General features: G+C 45.7%; 1 protein-coding gene across 2 annotated transcripts in view; it reads right to left on the minus strand.

Annotated features, from left to right (window-relative positions):
• Window positions 1-1,182: 1,182 nt before the first annotated feature.
• Window positions 1,183-17,227, minus strand: part of BORCS5 (BLOC-1 related complex subunit 5) — a 77,245-nt gene continuing 61,200 nt past the window's right edge. The window contains exon 4 of one of the 2 annotated variants that reach the window (XM_030041468.2): window positions 1,183-5,362. In XM_030041468.2, coding sequence (XP_029897328.1) covers window positions 5,132-5,362 — 231 coding nt within the window. In that variant the 3' untranslated portion in view covers window positions 1,183-5,131. Of the gene's footprint in view, window positions 5,363-9,293; window positions 9,872-17,227 lie in introns of those variants that run through there. The other variant, XM_030041469.2, reaches the window with a different exon arrangement.

Below are 17,227 nucleotides of genomic sequence, written 5' to 3' on the forward strand. Positions count from 1 at the left end.
TGTCCTACAGTAGGCCATCATATTACCATCACAGCTCCCCTATGAGGTCAGTGCTCGCTCTCCATCTGTTAAAATAAAAAGCTTTTAAAAAGACAAAAAGGGTTATTTTAGGTATTTTAAGCAGCCGACATTAAGAATCACCCTTTGAATGCTCCTCTCCTCCCCCACACCTGAGGAGGTGCGCAATGCTGTAGGTTTGCGGAGCACACCCAGACCTACCCCGGCTTTGGGGACCACTGGGTGAGTTACTCTCCTTTCTGAGTCGCCTTGCTGTGCATCAGGCTGTCCCGTTCAGGCTCACGTTACGAAGAAATTAACACCTAACTGTGGCAGCTGAAAGCAAACCAACAACCCTCAGAGAACTCCCACGGACCAGCTGAAAAGAGGCTGAACTTTGGCTAAAAGTGCAAACCGACCCATTCAGTGATGCGTGAGGGATCTGTAGGAGATGAGCAGCCAGCAGGGCAGGGGCCACCCTGAAAGCCAGCCTGCCCAAGGATGCCCAGCTCTAGTTCCTTCTGCGATTTGGCAAAGAATGGATGTAAAGCATCTGTCAGGACACGGTCTCTTTTTGGCAGGGAGATAAGTGGGGGGCGGGGGGGGCAAAAAAAAAAAAAAAAGAAATGAGAAATGCTTTGCTGCTCATGTTTAGTCTTCCCGCTGAATCTTAGGAAAGCCGTTGGGTGCATGTGCCCTGACAAAACAAGCAGAGAGTGTCTCGCCACAAGTGCTTTGTGTAGGGAAGCTGCAGCCTTAGACAAGTATCTGAGCCCATCTAATCCCAGACCCTCTGCTTTACCTCCAAGAGGCTACCAGCACAGAAGATAGGCAGCCAGCTGAACTACAGTCCCACCCCACTGCTGGTGAGCCACAAGCATTGCTGTGCACATCATTTATTTAAACTGGACAGCAGTGCCAACCAGAATTGGGACAGCATCCAAAAAAACCCAACATTTGTTTTCATTCCGGGACACACATTTCCTTACAGTCCTAGCCCAGAGACAGCCCCAGAGCAGCTGAAACCAGCCATCTCCGTGGCACGAAGGTGGGTTCCGTGTACAAAGCAGTAAAGCTAAGATACGACCTCCCACGCTAAAGCGTCTGTATTGTCCACAGACATCACAGCAAGAAGTGGTGCGCTGTAAATGAAGAATAAGCAAGGCAACCGGAGAAACAACACACTTGGAAAAGAGCGATACCAAACGTTTTAATGATGGAGCTGTGGAACACATAGCATGTAGGGAGCTGAAAGCAGAGCAAGTCTGCGAGCAGGATAACCACCCATAAACCGAGGAGTGCTCAGCCACGAGACTGGTAATCCAAATAACGCTCTGGCAGCTCGGGTACAGGAGGGACATTACAATAGTAACTCGGGAAACCACTGGCACACAGTCTGAGAGAAGAGGGGCTGGCTCATGCAACAGTTGGGCCTGTGAAAACACGTATTTTTACTCTTTCTGTGTAAAAGCTTAGAGGAGGGGAAAATACACTTTAAATATTTAAATATATTTAAATATATTTAATTTAAAATACATATATTTTAAAAAAAACCAAAAACTCTTCTCTGTCCCCTTCACCAGATCTTCACAGAAATTGCCCTGCAGATAGGTTGGCACTTAAGCACCCTGTCAATGCATTAAATTTCAAAAACAACAGAAACAACAAAGCAAACCTCTTCTGCGCGTGTACCACACTGACCAGCGTAGGATGCAACAAGCACCAGCGGCAGCACAAAGGAGGGGGTCGCAACAGCAGAATCAGGGGAAGAACCAGAGCAGCTCAGGCCAGCGGGCAACCACAGACCCAGAGACTCGCCCTGTTCTCCAGCTTTTCAGAAGACTGCGTATCAAGCAGCTTAGCCTGTACCACACACCACCTCAGTAAGCAGAAAAGGGCAGAAATGTTTGTTTTCAGTGGAGCACACCAGATTATTCTCTGTTCATAGCACTAACTTTGTGGTGGAAGGAACGGCTAGTACATTCGTGAGAGATACCTGAAGCCTTCTCCAACAGCATTTGGCTTGGAAAAGGAAATTCAGAAGCAGAAAGGTAATTCCAGTCACATCTCAAATCTCCTGCTACACAGCAAGAAAGGGAGCAAAGCAAGTGTCTCACCTTGAGCATCACCTGCATCCGAGATGGAGCTGACAGCAGCACACAGAGCAAGGCAAACGAGGAGCAGCCAAGCAACAAACAGCAGCTCAAGAAGATGCGGCAGGAAACATCTTCCCCTCAGTCCAAAGAGAGGTCCAAAGACTTACAGTTAATGAAGCCAGTGACAATGTTTTAAATAAAACTGTAAACCGTCGTTTGAGAACAGTTAGAGGGTGCACACTATCTTACGGTACCCATACAACACTTTATCACCTGTGGAATGAAGGTGATGACCCGTGTGCTTTGGAAGAGGTCAGCCTTCACGTTTCAGCTCTGATTTCTTTCTCGTTAAGCTATTAATGTTTTTCACAACTTACCCTTGCTGCTCAGAAAGCTCTAGCTGGGAGGCCCAGCAGCATAGCCACAAGCTTAAAGGCCAGCGTTCATAGGAACAAGCATTTTCTCCCATTATCAGCCAATGTCTAGGTGTTTTATAGCAAATAAGGAAGGAACTGATTTGCAGCCCTCGCTCCTGCAGCTTTCAGATAGGAATACTATTCGCTTGCCCTCATTAGCACTGCAAGAAGCAATGCTTTGATCCGATACTTAATAGCATGAGGCCAGATGTCTAGAAGCTTTACAGGAGAGAGCATCTGCAGCCTAGCCCCTGCCTCGAGATCCAATATCAGGATCTTCCCACCAGTATAGGCTTCCAGCATGCCAGGGTGTGGGATATTCATGATCCCGTCTGGCAGACGGCTGAATGTCGCACATTCTAAACTTCCAGACAGCATCATCTGGACAAGGAGGACAAAAACGCCTGCAGCCACTATTTAAAGCTGCTGAATATTCTGGTGTGTCTGATGGTGGGAGGCAAAGGCATATTCTGTGATGGACAATGAGGACACTCATGGGCATGGCCACGACAAGCAGGTTTTCATGGGTTGTTAAGTCTCATGTAAGCTTTTAACAAGCCAAGTGTAAAATACTGCAGGACTCATGAGCAAGGATGGAAGCCTGATGTTATATCCTGTGCAACGTACAGCATACACCTACATATACACAACCACGTAACAACAACTGGGGTGGAAACAGCAGACAAAGAGGCCCACTCTGCTGCCTTTACTAGAAAATCTGCTGAGTTCCTTGCCCTCTCTGAAGCAGTCAATCGCTCTTCCCAGGGCATCTTTTCTATAGGACTCTGCTTTCAGACAGTGTTCAGCAGGCCCTGGGGTCCAGTCACCGCTATGGTTCAGCTACACATCTAAGTTGGCTGCAGTCTGCATCACAAAAATCGACTCTAGGCTACATGGCCTTTGGGAATGCAACAAGAGAATGGCCAGTTGCTTCCTGCCACCAGGCAGTAATTAGTACCATCAAAAACCTACTGCGCTTTTATTCCCAAATGGTCAGAGACCATCTTTTGCCGATTAAGTACTCTTAAGTACCAAGAGGCATCGAAGCAAGTTGCCTTTGGCAAGTCACTTAGCCTTGTGCTGTACTGGAAGATGGGCTGTCACTGACTCTCTCAAAGAGGACTGTCCTCACCACTGGAATCGTGGTCCTGACATACAACAGCCCTTGGGGTTCCCGGACGTGCTTCAGCCTCCTTGACAACAACAGCATCCAGGGGCTAACGTAACACACACAAACCTGCACTTGACCCAGCAAACCAAGGGCTCCTCACTTCTGGTTTCATGCTCTTTCTGCTGCAGACAAGAGCTGCCACGCAATGGCAACGCCAGCTGTTAAACCCTATTTCTAGATCCGTAAATATTTTTACAGCAGTGTGTAAAATATCCCCGTTTTATACAGGAAGAAACCAAAGCTCGGAGAGGTGCTGCAAACTGCCTGCAGCCAGCAGACCAGCGACAGACTTGGCAACCAACCCGTCTCCTACGGGCCAGCCCATCGCCCGGGTGGCACGGACACATCGCCTGCCTTCCAGCAAGGCCCTCGGCTTGGGAGAAGGCAAGAACATCCTGTTGCCTTTGGAGCAGTTTGCTGAGCATGGTCCCAAAGGGCCACGTGGTTTCAGTCACTAAACACCGTGCTCAGGCAAGCTCTTGGCATGACGGCAGCTAAGCCAACGCAAAGACCCAAAGGACTTCTCGTGTCTCCCCGCTCCAACCCCGTGCACTTGAAGGTAAAGAAACAACGGCATCCCTCTGGTAGAAAAGACAGCACCGAGATAACTGGAGTGTCCCAGTAAAAATAAAAAAAGACACCTCATGTCCAACTTTGGGAGGCAAAGTGAGCAGGTCGGTGCCAGCACCTGTCAGAATCACTGTGCAAGGTGAGGGACAAGAAATGCCACCAGCTGGGGCACAGGGACACTGCCAGGGCAAGGGGGAGAGGAACGCTAAGGCTTGCTTAACATTAACAGACATACGTATCTGGAACAGTTATTCCTTTACAGCCTCATAAATTAGCGAGCCCATAAAAACAGAAGCCTCGAGGAGGACATGCCAAAACCCTGCCATGCAAACCATGTTAATTATGATAATAGGCAGATTTTAATAAGCCAGTTCCTGGCTCCCACACTTTCACCTATAAAACACACACACTTCCAAGGCCAGGGCATCTCAGAAATACCTGCCAGCCATCTAATTGTCTAAACCCCAGTGGCACAAAAACCATGTTAGAGGGTTTGTCACACCCCGTATCCCTTTGAATTTTCCTAGTAAAAAAACAGAAATCAGATGAAAGACAACTCCTCCTCTGTAAACCCCAATCTAGTCACAGCAATGAAACAAATGTCTCAGCACAGGTGGTGGTAGCGGTAAAGGAGACAGGAGGGCAAGAGGAGGGAGATGAAAGAACGGTAAATCATCTTCTCCAGATGACGGGACCGGGGAGCTCCTGGATTCCTGGCTGCGCAGTTCTGGCAGCTGACGCTGCTCTTCCTCTGACGCCCTGGCAGAGAGTCAGGCAGCACTGCCGTCCGCTTCAAACATCTGCCAGTCCAGCCTGTTGGAAGCGCGTCTGTGCTGAACGCTGGAGCGTGGAAGGTGAGGAGGGGGAGCCTGCCAGATCAGCTAAGACTTTAGCTCCCGGTCGGGTTTCATGCTGAAGGGCTCCAGCCTCTCGCTCTCTGGCAGCATGCTGTTCAGCCGCTCCATCAGTGGGATCGTCTGGTCGATGCCCATCTGTATACGCCGGAGGATGGCAGACATCTCGTTGACCTTCTGGATCTGCTCCGCATACTTGGCATACTTCTTCTGACGCTCCTGCATGAAGCTATAAAGAGTTTCCACGGAGAGGTCCATCTGTTTAAAAACAACAAGCAGAGTGAGGCACGTTAGGGCAACTGTTACCGCAGGCCTTTCAGCACACTGTCTTTCCTAAAAGCAATCGAGAAGCACCTTAGATGCCCCACTAATATACCAGCCAGGAACAAAGGAGCTCCTCTGTAGGTACATAGCCAGTTTGTCATGAAATGGGATAATTCATAGCTGTATACCAGGGAGGACATATGACCACCTCAGTTCTACACCCAAACACTGAGTATTTGATCAGAAAATTCTTTATTTACAGGGTTGAAAAACAACAGGCACTGCCAGGGATTTCCCAATAAACCATATGCATATCCTCCAAGTTACCCAAATCCAGAGAACTCATGGCCTCCGCCTACACCTGTAGTGTATTATCAGTGGAGATTGTTCATTTGCAAGCGTTAAGCTCCACCATACTTGCCAGTGCTAATTTCATTGCCTTAGCCAGGTTGCTCTGTGATGAAGCCACTGCTGTTATTACCATCGGCGTCTGGAAAACTCCCGCTTTGAGAGAGAGCCACAGTGGATTGCTAGTGTCCCCAATATCCCCGAATCCTAAAAATAAAAGTGTTATGAGTGACCCCAGGAGAGACATTAAGTAAATCAGCCATGCAATTAAACACGGTAAGTACCCAAACATGGCTCGAGCGCGATGACAATGACAGGAACTGCAGTGCTATTCCTGCCACTGAGTGACGAAGGTAGCCTTTATAATTCACAGCCCAACTTTCTCTTCAGCCAGACCTGCAAACTCCAGGCGGGATTCAGCTGATAGCTGCTAGTACTGCACTCACATGAGCCGAGTCGGACAGTTTAAGCTGTTTTACATGTTGTAAGATGTACCACATATTCAGAGAGCTTCGTAACAGATCTGCTCCAAGCTCTCAAGCACACACCTGAAGCTCGGTTGCTTCGGCTCACTGTAGCTGTGCTCAACAACCCCAGTCATTCTAGTGGGCTGGGTCTTCAAACCAGTATGTCTGAGCAGTGGGCACGCATCCTGCAACCATGCTCTGTCCTCGTCCCCTCGCTTGGGACTCGGTGCATGCCCGGAGTGGCTGACAAAGTGAAGGGCAGGAGCGGACACACACTGACCAGTTTTAGCTCCCTGCTACCTCTTATCACCGTTTTTCCAAAACTCTCCCATCTAATTACCTGCAGAGGAAGGCGGTCGCTGCTCGTGATGAAGCAGCCTCAGGGAATCGGTGCTGAGAACTCCTGGTCTACCAGGAAGCACAGGTTCAAACAACATCCCTCACTTTAACTGCGTGACAGTCAACCCATTTGGTGGAGGACAGTGACTGTACCTGTGTCCTGAAACCAGGACAACCCGTCATCAGGAACAACACAAATTTATTGGTGCAGTGCTAAAATACAAGCCATGCTGACCAGACCTGACTTGCATAGTACTTAATCGGTAAGTGCAATCCTGACCCAGTACGCAGTGGTGCGGGGCTGTAGGGGAGAGCCTGCAGCAAGGGGAGGACTGGGTGGAAACGGTGCAAAGCTGGAAGGGGCATCCCCCACCGAGGAGGGAAGTCCCACCAGACAGAGCACTGCCGTCCCGCTGGCGGCAGCACGGTTTGGGGGAAAAACTGGGGGAGCTGTGTTTGCTGACAAACACGCCTTTCAAGCCCTGGGGAAGAGGTCAAGTCAAAAATAGTTGGGCAAGAAAATATTTTATTGAGAAACCTAAGTTACAAACAGCACTGAAAACAAACACACAAGTTTCCGCTGAACTACCATGGGGATTAGGAAGCATTTTTTTCCCCCTATCACCTCCATCAGAGCTGGATACAGTACCAATTAACCTTTTATTTCGTCTGTACTCTCTAGTGCTCTCAGGCTGAATTCTTCCGCTTTGCCTCTGTGCTTTCCTGTGAATTCCTCCCTCCACGCTTTCATGCACGGGACAAAATAAAAACCAGCAGAGCAGGAAACTCCAAATAGAGTGGAAACAATTTAAGCCTACACAGGGGTTTCTATTAAAACCCCAGCTTAATAATTTAGTAGCTTGGCGCTAGCTCTGTAAATTGGAGTGTGTAAAAAGCAGACCACCACCAGGTCTGCATGGGATGGAAGTAAATTCAATCCAGTGCCTAAAAACGTCCTACCTAATGAGAGACAGTGGCGTGGAGTGGCAGCCGGTCGGAAACCTGCCAAAAGCCAGCACGCCTCATTAAACTGAGCAGCACGGGGACCCAGGCAGAAGCCTCCTCTGGTGTTGAAGTTCTCCTCCACAGGCAGGTTCTCCACATGGCCTCACAGCACTGTGCAAGAGGCAAAGATCTCATCTACCAAGCTCTGAAACAAAAAACCCAAAGGCCCCCTTTTCTCTCCATTCCAATAATTTCCATCTGTTGACTTTTAGGAGGGGAACATGGGGAGAATCTGAAGCTGACCTGCAAAAGGAAGAAGAAACGCAGAGTGGCCTTCCAAGCTCTTTGCTACTTTTGGACGCATTCACAATGGATATAAAAAAAGCTGCCTCACAAAAAAGAGAAAGGGTGGAAGTGTGTGTTTCCTATGGTTTCCCTACACCTAGTGCCCAAGTTTGCCTGTTGCGGGAGGCCACGGCAGCTGCACAGCCAGCGACGCGACAAAGAGGACTGAAATTGAATAATTGTGAGGAAAGGTCAATTTTTACTCAGAATGAACCTGGTCTTTTTTAACTAGGGAAAAAAAAGCTACCTGTTAACTCCTGTATATAAACGCCAATGCCTCTTTGCAGCTTTCCTTGAAGCGGGCCTAAATACACACTTACATCCTTCCTGCCTCCTCCCCCTGAAGCAAGCTCCTCCAGTGCCAGACTTTGTGCTTTTACCTCTCCTGGCACGCAGTCCCATTCCTCTGGTGCTCAGACGGGGCCTTCAGTTGCAGGGCTCAGAGGGCCAGCCCTATTTACCCACCACAGAGACTAAAACTGTCCTTTAAGAATCTGCAATGACTAGGGAACGCACACAAGAATCCGCTTAATTCCCATCTATTTAATTCCATACAGTAGCAATAAAAAGCATCTGGAGAAGGGGAGCTTAGGCAAAAGAGTTTGCTCCCTTGCCTACATCCAAGGCAGTCCACGCTTTTCAAGACACCCTTGAGGGTCAGATGAGTGAATCTGCCTTCTCTGAGCAGCTCCCATCAACTCCCACCTCCCTGACACAAGGCCCTGCCACATTCTCTTCTGGAAAACACTCAGGTCTCAGCCTTCTCGCCCACCCCTGGCTAAGAAGTTCTCCGGGAAGCCCAGCGAGATGCCGCAGAGCCAGCAGCTCCTCCGCTGCCCCACAACCATCTGCAAGTGTTTACCTGAGCCGCTGTTTCTGCTCTGCTTGCTTTGAGCTTCCTACAATGCTGGGCCACCACAGCTGTGGGCAACTCCCCCACCGGCAGGTCACCACCCTGCACCCATAAGCCATGACAGATGTGGAGCTGCACTGTCACCAGCCCCTCGATGACCTCACCATCGAGGCTGCACCATCACCAATTTCTCCTGCAAACATCACCACTGAGTAAGCTACCATCACTCCCAACTGACAGGTACGGAAGAGTTTAGAGTCAAAAGACCGGACCTGAAGCCTGTGAAGAAGCAACAGAACAAAAGCAGAGGGCAGAGCCCAGCACGCGAGGTCGGCGTCCTAATGCTTGTCATAGCAAGGAGGTTCTGCCCAGCCTGGTCTTGAGGAAAAAAGACATGTTCTCAGTGAATGGGTGAGAGTTCCCAATACACAGTTTATTTCTTCCCAGAAGAAATTCCTCCTGTTAGAGCAGGAAACCTGGGGCTGGACATGCCCAGAGTAGGAGACAGGATCTTTTCCCTTTCTACATTGAAAAGGATAGAAGAGTTTTTTCAGTGTTTCTTTTAAGAGTATAGTATCACAAAAACAGACAAGCTTAAAACTCGTCTTCCAACGGGATGTACTTTTTTTGTACAGCCACTGACATTCAGAATTCGGGTCTGTTTCTGTTTCAAAGCTCATGACTCCTCCGTGGATCAGTAGCAGCAGGACACTAATTTATGTCTCAGCTTCACATTTTAAACATGAAATGACATCTACTGGGCTTTTCTTTCTTCAAATGAAAACAGATTCATAATTACTTCCAACAACAGCGCAAGATGGATATTCCTCCACTTAAAAGAGCACCAGCACAGCCCCTCCTGCTACACCATTCACATTGTCAACCAGTAAGGACTCGCAGACACTCCTCTGCGTTACACAGGCCCATTTGTAACACCACACTGATGAAACACAAAACCAATTGAGGGTACTTTCAGACATCTTGCACACCACAAATTCTTGCATTCATTTTAAAATTCTTCTTGGCCCACACTGCCAAGCAGAATAAAGACATTAATTTAGCCCACAAAAAGAGTGAGGTCAGCACTGGACACTACCCAATTCTTTTCAAGAGACCACACTGAAAACAAACCACTGCCCTATATACACCTCTTACCTGGTGTGGTTTTATAGCACCTCTGTCATGGTCATGTAAGTGTCCTGAGCTCTAGGAAACAGAGGTCACATCTTGTTAGTTTAATGAGTGAGACTGAAAATTGCAGGTAGACACATCTTCCCTGGTTGCAGAACATGCAAACGCAATCAGAAGTTCACTAAACTTGGAATCAAATTTCTAGAGAGGCACTGCTGACATTTGTAGCAAAACAAATATATCTTCTAAGAGGATGCTCTGTCACTCCCAGCTTTTCCACTCCCTCCTTAAAATGCCAATAAGGCAAGAAGATTCTGTTCCCCCCCACTCAGCAACAGCCTTCAAGAGCTCAGCTTGACATCCGTTTGTCCTGTGTCCCTCTGCCCGAACGATGTGCTGTCAGCTCCCACCCCCTATGGCTGCCACTCAAAAAACCACAGCAATTAAGGTACAATCCTTATTCCAGAAAGTTCACTTGCTAGAACAGTGCTCCGAGCACAAGCGGCCTTTCCCTTCACGTTGTCAGGTGCCTGGCTGGGGTGAAATTAACTCCTTCCTGCAGCTGCACAAAAACCACATCAGAAAGTGACAGGCGGGAACACGACTGCATGGAATATTAGTCACGATGCGCTGGTGTGAAAATACTTTTCAATCAACGCACTTAAAACTGAAGACAGCTCCTCTTTCTGTAGTACTTGAAAACAAATGTGCTCAATTAATGGCTTTTTTTTTTTTATTCTTCCCCTCTCTCTTTGATAATGTCACGCAAAGTTTGCACAATAGATCATGATGACTTCCTGATGATGGGAACATCCTCTGTTTCTCCCACTCATCCCACACACTGGTAAGTGATAAACTTACTGGGTAGCATCTTTGCCAGGGCAGAAAACAGATGCCCAGCCAAGGATCCCACATCCTTCTCTTCAGCACCAGTCATGAGTACAGCTCTTGTGAGTACCCTCCCTCTGCGCCACTGCCAGGTAAACAATTACAATTTGTGTTTACGTCTTGCTTATCACATCCAAGACCAAATGCCAGTCCAAAATGTTCCTTTTGCTCCCTCTGTAATTTGTCATTGCTGTAAAAAATTGCCAAGGGCTATTCTGTCTAAGCATTGCACAGATCACAATCAAGTTAGAGAATGAAGAGTAACCATTCTAACTGGCTCTAACATTGAGGTTTAATAATATTAACAGGTACTTCAGGGCCCCTCCTTCAAAAGAGCTACAGCTAAATCATACCTGGTCCCTTAGAGCTATAATAGATACACAATAGTGTAAGATAGGCTGCTGTGTCTGTAATATCAAGATGTAACTATTTTGGGAGGCCTCGGGTTACACAAAAGCATTCAGAATTCAAATGAATCAGAAGGTTCGTTCCTGAAATTAGCTTTTCCACCTTCCTGCATATTGCATTATTGGACAGGATATGTTTGTCGCTACCCTGCGGTCTGACCTCCGCAGCCCACGTCTCCCTCAGCTCTGACTTGAGCCTTCCCTGCCTGAGAGCTACCAGCATCCTTCTGCCAACTGGCAGCTCCCCAAGCTTAAGTTATGACTGCTATCACGACCTGTTGCTAAAAAAAACAAAACAAAACAAACAAAAAAAAAAAAAAAAAAAAAAGAAAAAAACCCAACCCAAAACAACTAAGAGTCCTAAAGCTACAATTAAAACAATACCTACCTCTCACCCAGCACTAATGAAGCAGTAGACTTCCGAGTACTTGAAAAAGTAGGGCCCCACTTCCCAGAGGCGGGAGAAGATGGACAGCAAAGCCTGACAACCAGCAGCCATCTGGAATCTGGTGCTATAGATGCTGTAGCCAGCTCTCCAGCTTGGATACATCTCATATCACAGTCCTGTTCTACTGGACTTACTTTACTTACATTTTCCTCAACACCACAGCTATTTATCTTCCTTCTGTCTCAAAACAGCTAAACCATAACATAAGCAAGTGAAACTCAGGGCACAGTTTCACATTACACAAAATCCAACACAACCTCAGGCTGCAAAGCAGCAGTCCCACCCTCCTCCTCCAGATCAGCTGCATGACCACGGGCTCAGGTCTGCACGTAAGTCTGCAGGGGAGAACAAAACAAGTTTGGTCTTTCCAGGCTCTCTCTTCTTCAGTGGTTTGGTCTTCTGTCCCATCAGCTTGCTTGACTGACCTGTCAGCCCGACAGTCACAGAAGCGGCAGGACCACTATGTGAAGAGAAGCACCATCTCTCCCACTGCATGTGTTCCTGGATCCTAACCTAGTGTTTGCTGTGGCCGTCAGACTTTTAAATGTACAACAAGACTCTCGGGGGAAAGAAAAAAAAAAATTATCTGATTTTATCAGTAAGTTTTCTAAACTGTCACCAAGAAAATTTTATAGTAATTTCTAGCTTATTGACTTTAACTAGTAAGAACACGTTTTAGAGCTTTCAATTGCTTTCATAGAACAATCTGCATCCATCTAAAAAGTAAAATGTATCATGACTAAAAAATATTATGTTATATTCAAAGCATTAGAAATACTTCCATAGCTCTCCTAAATGACAAAGTTTAAGAAAAATAAATAACAAAAAGCCACCCAGACAACACATAAGATTAATGAACCTGTGTGTACAACATCCTCACAAAACTTCTCTTTTGTGGAGTACAACTCCCCAGAAATTAATAAGAAACTCCTAACCTGTCTTTAATTTGCTTTCCCTGGAGAAGGAAAAATCTGTATCTGTAACAGAGCGATCTGTTGCCTCAATGATAACTTGCACAACTCTTATTTCAGACTACCTAATAATTGTGCTACAAAACATGGCCTTCAATTCCCTCATTTCCTGATTTTACACTGCTGCCATATTACTCATTCAGAACACTCCTATATCCAGCCAGAGCTGGAATATTACAGGACAACAGCACTTACAAATGTTATTCACCCTTAGGGTTTCATTTTACTATAAATTTCAGTTCTGTACGTTCAACATGTTAGAATGACTAGCTTTAAGCAAGTTGGTTTTCCCATCAAAAATAAGCTTTGATTTAAAGTGATGACCACTGTCATTAATGAGAAGTTTCTCAGAAAACACCACCATTGTCATTTCAGAGTGAAAAGGTGCTATCTAAAATAGTAAGCATCATTACATTTGCAAGCCATCTGATACATAATGATGTTATTCTCAGCTTCACACCTGGGACCTGGTAGCCATAGGTCTTCTTTTCCAGGTGTCCTAGAAAAGGTCTTTCAAAACTTTTCACAAGGGGATGCTACCTTTGCCATACTTAGTCAGGGTTAGACACACTAGAAGAAAGCGTTTTCTAGAAGAGAACACTACTTAAGAAGAAAAAGCTCTTAAATCTGTTCTCAGAGAATGCAAAGGAGCCGAGTTTTAACCATTTCCTACAGTTTGTGAAGTGGTAAAAGGATTATTAAGGACACCCTCTCTTTTTTTCGTCTGGGGAATTGCAGACAAAGATGGGTTCAAGCACCCTGCCGCACTTACACAGCCAGTCCAACGCATCTGGTTACATCAGACCTACCCCCCATGTGCTGTGCATATGGCCTGTAGACACACAAGGAAGCTGAAGCGCGAGATGTGCAGGGGCACAAGCCCAGCAATGAGGAATCGGAGATTTCTGGACATCTGATAGCCCAGATGAAGCTTTTTGCTCTTTCCCTGGCAGCCGCAGTTCTCCTATGAAAGTCCAAATCAACAGCTTCTCATCAGGGAAACTCAAAGGTATGTCAGCTCTAACAATGTTAGCCATTGATAACCTGAAAAATTTCTGAAAGATCTTTTTGAAGCTCTATCAGCTCTTTCATGTTCAAACAGAACATGAAATGAGCCAAGTACATCCCAGTCATGATGAGAAGGGGAGGATGTACCCCTTCATTCCCAGAAGAGCTACTTTCAAGACTGACTCCACCATACTTCCACAGTGCTGAAGCTCAAATGTCCCAGCGCTTTTCTGGAGGTCACAACATCTGATAGTAAGTCTTTGGCTTCAGGAAAGCCTCAAGGAAATCCTAAGCACTGTAGATCATTTCCATAGCAAGCTCTTCTGAGGCTACAGACTATTGTTCAAAATAACAAGAGTACATACCACCACCAACCATCAATGATTCAGACAAAAGTTCAGTGAGTGAGTAGTGGTAACTCTAATCCACTCCGAGCATTCACAGAAGCCCGAGTATTTCTCTCTCCTTGTTTATTTCTACAAATGGATGTCTAGAACAAATTGATCAAAAGCAAGAAGGCATTTGAAAATTTGGGCTATGACCTGGCAGGAGAACTTGTAATTGAAAAGTAAGTAGTTCATCTTCAGTTCCCATGTAGCTTAGGTCAGGCATAAGCAAAAATTAAATTCTATGGACTGGATTAAGCAAAAGGAAAGTTTTATAACAACTACCTGAGCACCTTTTTCAGCTGAAATTAATCTGATTTGGGATTTTATCTTTTAGATAATTTGCCAGCCCCAGCAATTGCTCTTCAAGTACATCACTTTTCTGGTAAAAACATAAAAACAAAACAAACAAAAAACCCCCACAACTTATTTCTTCTCCACTACACCACAGTACGGCACAGTTCATACACTGGATTAAAGGGTATTCTACTATACTATAATTCAGCATTTTATTCAGGCTTCCAGAGGCAGATGACACATCCAGTCAGAAACAACACCCATATGAATTAATTACTAGTAAATGATATGTTTCATACCTCTAGAGCAGTGTTGAAATAATGGCTAATAATGTTCTCCTATAGAAACATTCGTGCCCCAATGGCACAGAAACATTAAGGAAACCCTACCCTTCATAAAAAGCAAGATGGACAGATTACTTGCACTAAGGCTTTGTAATACTTTCAACATGAAGTCATCTCTGCAGATCACATCTGATTGTTATCAGAATGCTAATTATAGGGCTGCTAACACAAGGTCAACCCCGCTCCCCCAGCCTACCATCTAGCGTCTTTAAGTCATCAGAGCCAGTATTATCTGCAAATATTTGGAGTTGCAAACCTACCTAAAATGAACATCAAACTGCTGAACGGCTTTTAGCTAACATTCCTGACACCCCCCGCCCCCCCCCCCCCTTCCCAGCCTCCTTCTCCTCCCCCAATTCTCACTTAGGGGTAGAGTTGACACCTTGAAAATTTCAATTCGACCTTGAAACAGGAGGTAATCTTTAAGAATGAAAGCCTGTAAAGTGACTTTTCCTGTATCAACACAATCCAGCAGGGAGGGAGAAGACCATTGTCAATCTACATTAACCCCAGACTTATTTAGAAAGAGAAATTGTACCATTTTTAGTCTTCATTTGACTAAGCCAAACAAGTAAAGCTTTTCCAGTTCCCCCCCGCCTCCCCGCAAGGTTCTCCACTCTCCAGGCATCCTTATAGCCCTTCTGTTGTACTATGAACGTGCCTTCCTTGAACATAGCGAGAGCTGCGCACAGTGTGTCAGACGAGATTGTCTCAGAGCCTTGTGCAATCAATATGTTCCTGTTTCTCATGGGAATACCTTGTGTGACACACACCCCCAGGCTGATACTTGCTTTCTTCATATCTCAAATCTGTTTCATGCCCAAATTCAGTATCAAGTCTGCCAACTCTGGAATGGACTTCAATACTTATTCCTTTTTGAAGATCTACAATGCTTTGGGGTGGGGTGGGTGCTTTCTTTGTTTGTTTGTTATTGTTTGGGGGTTTTCCCACCTGGGAAAAGAAGACTAGAATAAGAAACTCAATTTCCTAATTTAAACAGGCTGTGAGAAGAAACCGAATTCTATTCCTTCTGGTACCTGATAATCATAAACTCGATGCAGTAATCCTGATGGAAGTGTTAATGTAAGCCTTAGCATACTAAGACTTCTGACCTTCAGTGCCAGTCTCTTAAGCACCTAAGTTCTATAATAACACAAAACTTTCTGAATGCTAGATGCTTGTTTAAGTTTAATTTTCTACTCTTTCTTGGAAATTTGGGAGTGAAAAGAATTCCAGTTTAGATCTTCTCTTAAAAGGCCGTAAGAAACCAAAGCACAAGAGAAGGAAATGTGCTGGAACTGATTTCACACATATATTCCAGGAGTGAGGGACTGGTCGTTTTTATGACACCAAATGAAGCAGTGCAACAGATTTCAGGCTGTCACAAGTGCAAACAATCTTTCCTCTTCCTTAATAACTGCTAGATCACTTCATAAAGTTTGTGTACCACAGAGCACTGGCCATCTGCCTCAGGCATAGACAGCAAGCCATTGATTCTATGTATTAAAGTAACAATTGGGAAGCTTTTTCAAAAGCAGTTTCCCATGTTGATGCTGGCTCCTTAGGACAACGCCCCACCACTCGAGAATTCAAGCTACTTGCACATCAGGCTGGAGGAAAATGAACGACATGAACTAGAGGATATGAAGGTAAGTTTCCAGCTTAACAACCCTGTACATTTATTTCTGCATGATGGTGCCTGTTAAGATTCCAGTCTTTATAAGTAACACTTCATCACAAAAGAGAGGAGGAATAAAGAGCCTGATAGAGTGCCACAGTCCTCATAATTCCAAGACACCAAAGACTGTATTTAAGGTACCGATTTCCTCACAGAACACTATGTTCCCTAGCTTTCCTAAAAAGCATGGCAGCATGGCATTAAATTCCTTGAAAATACAAGTGCCATTTCAACCCAGGTTCTTCCCCATTTCAGAAATATTACATTCCAAGGAATTCTCAGGCCTCTGTCCCTGGATTTGGGGCATTGCTAATTTAAGTCTGTGAACCAAAAGGCTCAATTTTGCTTGCAAGTTAACACGGCCTCATCTAGAAACTCTTTATATGTTGTGTCAAAATGAAACACACCTCCATTTTCACTTTTGCCAGGCTTCAATTAACAGCCTTACTTTTGATCCTCTGAGCCTCTCCCTTTAATGGGACAAAAGGTAACTTAGTGGTCTGATCCATATGAGTACATAGACCTTGAAGTGAAGGCCTGAAGTTGAAGAAACACTTTGGGCTTGGTAAGGCTGTTCATATTTTGCTGGCCTAATTCAGTTTAGTCAGAAGGTGTGTCATTCTCAGGGCAGGTTTCGCAAATAGTTTTGGAAACTCAGATCTGGTACCACCTACAGGGAAACGGTAACTAACAGGAATGGCAACAAACATCTCTCAGCAGAGTACTAAAACAAACTCAACCAACGAGCAAGCAAAAAACACCTCCATGAAACTTCCCCTTCATTTGAGTCCATTCTCTGAAGGGACACTGGTCAACTGTGACTGGAGCATGGGATGAATCCCAGACACTCCAAATCTTTCTGCTTAGAGAGGAATGGAGCTAAGAAGAGTGACTGTGGCGCATCACCAGTAGAAACTATATATGCTTGCAGCAGAAATACACCCCGAGTCTAACTGCAGCCTTGGCTAATGGGATCCTGCACTGCATCAACCTAGCCCCCAGCC

This window comes from Aquila chrysaetos, chromosome 17 (assembly GCF_900496995.4).
Source record: "Aquila chrysaetos chrysaetos chromosome 17, bAquChr1.4, whole genome shotgun sequence".
NCBI classification, from domain to species: Eukaryota; Metazoa; Chordata; class Aves; order Accipitriformes; family Accipitridae; genus Aquila; species Aquila chrysaetos.